This window comes from Octopus bimaculoides, chromosome 4 (assembly GCF_001194135.2).
Source record: "Octopus bimaculoides isolate UCB-OBI-ISO-001 chromosome 4, ASM119413v2, whole genome shotgun sequence".
NCBI lineage: Eukaryota > Metazoa > Mollusca > Cephalopoda > Octopoda > Octopodidae > Octopus > Octopus bimaculoides.
Genome location: NC_068984.1, coordinates 10,185,558 through 10,186,824, shown reverse-complemented (window position 1 = coordinate 10,186,824; position 1,267 = coordinate 10,185,558). Strand labels below are relative to the sequence as shown.

Below are 1,267 nucleotides of genomic sequence, written 5' to 3'. Positions count from 1 at the left end.
GGGGGGGGGGGAACACATACGCCATAGAAACTGGGAAACCAGGCCCATGAGCCTGGCTAGGCTTTAAAAAAGGGCAAGAAAGAAAGAAAAGTAAATTAAGCCTTGAATCCTAGGACTCACAGGCCCGGTTTTGGTCATTTATGCTGCATAAATGGCCAAAATCAAGACATTCCTCTTGAACAGAACTCCAGTCCAGAGGGTTACTCTCTGACAGTCGAGTGAACCAGAGCAACATCAAATGAAGTGTTTTGCTCAAGAACACAATGCACTGCTTAGTCCAGGAATTGAAACCTCTATCTTGCAATTTTGAGTGCAACACCCTAACCATTAGGCCAAATGCCTTCACCCCACTATAGAGCCAAAAAAAAGAAGAAAAAAAAGAGGTTCCATCACACACAACAGGTAAAAAATAAAGATAAAACTCACTGAGACTCTTGGCTAAAGAACTAGAATTCTTAGCAGTGTCAGCAACACAGTTCTTTTGTACATTAATGCCATAGTCGGCCATTAGCATTTTGCTTTGGTATTCTTGTAAGTTGAGCCATCGGACTTGGTTGAAGACAACTTTTGGCTGCAAAAATGGAAAATAATTCATAATTAATAATGCAAAAAAGAAGAAAAAAATTAATATCAAAACCAATTTAATGAAATTTAAAACTATTGTAAAAAGATTAGTTAATTATTACTGAACTTTTGAAGGAAAAAAATGTCTGGGTGTCCTATTTCCAAAAATGTTATTGTTGGAACTGACTTTGTTAAATCCAGATTTTAGTTGAAGATTAATAAATTAAACAGCAGACAAGTTTATCTTTTTTGCTGCCATGCCACCTATGACCAACCACCCTTGTTGCTGTGATACAAACTGTTTTAAAGTGATCTAAATTAAAACAATCATTCTTTTATTCTTTTATTTGTTTCAGTTATTTGACTGTGGCCATGCTGGAGCACCGCCTTTAGTTGAACAAACCAACCCCAGGACTTATTTTTTGTAAGCCTAGTACTTGTTCTATCGGTTTCTCATATTGAACCGCTAAGTTACAGGGACGTAAACACACCAGCATCGGTTGTCAAGCGATGGTTGGGGGGACAAACACAGACACACAAACATATACATATACATACATCATCATCATTTAACATCCGCTTTCCATGCTAGCATGGGTTGGACGATTTGACTGAGGACTGGCGAACCAGATGGCTACACCAAACTCCAATCTGGCACAAGGGCCAGTCAGGCGGTACTGGCAATGGCCATGCTCAAAATGGT

At 38.9% G+C, this 1,267-nt stretch overlaps 1 protein-coding gene across 1 annotated transcript in view; it reads right to left on the bottom strand.

Annotated features, from left to right (window-relative positions):
• Positions 1-1,267, bottom strand: part of LOC106875047 (succinate--CoA ligase [GDP-forming] subunit beta, mitochondrial) — a 64,827-nt gene that overhangs the window by 30,383 nt on the left and 33,177 nt on the right. Inside the window, exon 2 of the mRNA XM_014923008.2 lies at positions 427-571. Coding sequence (XP_014778494.1) covers positions 427-571 — 145 coding nt within the window. The remainder of the gene's footprint in view (positions 1-426; positions 572-1,267) is intronic.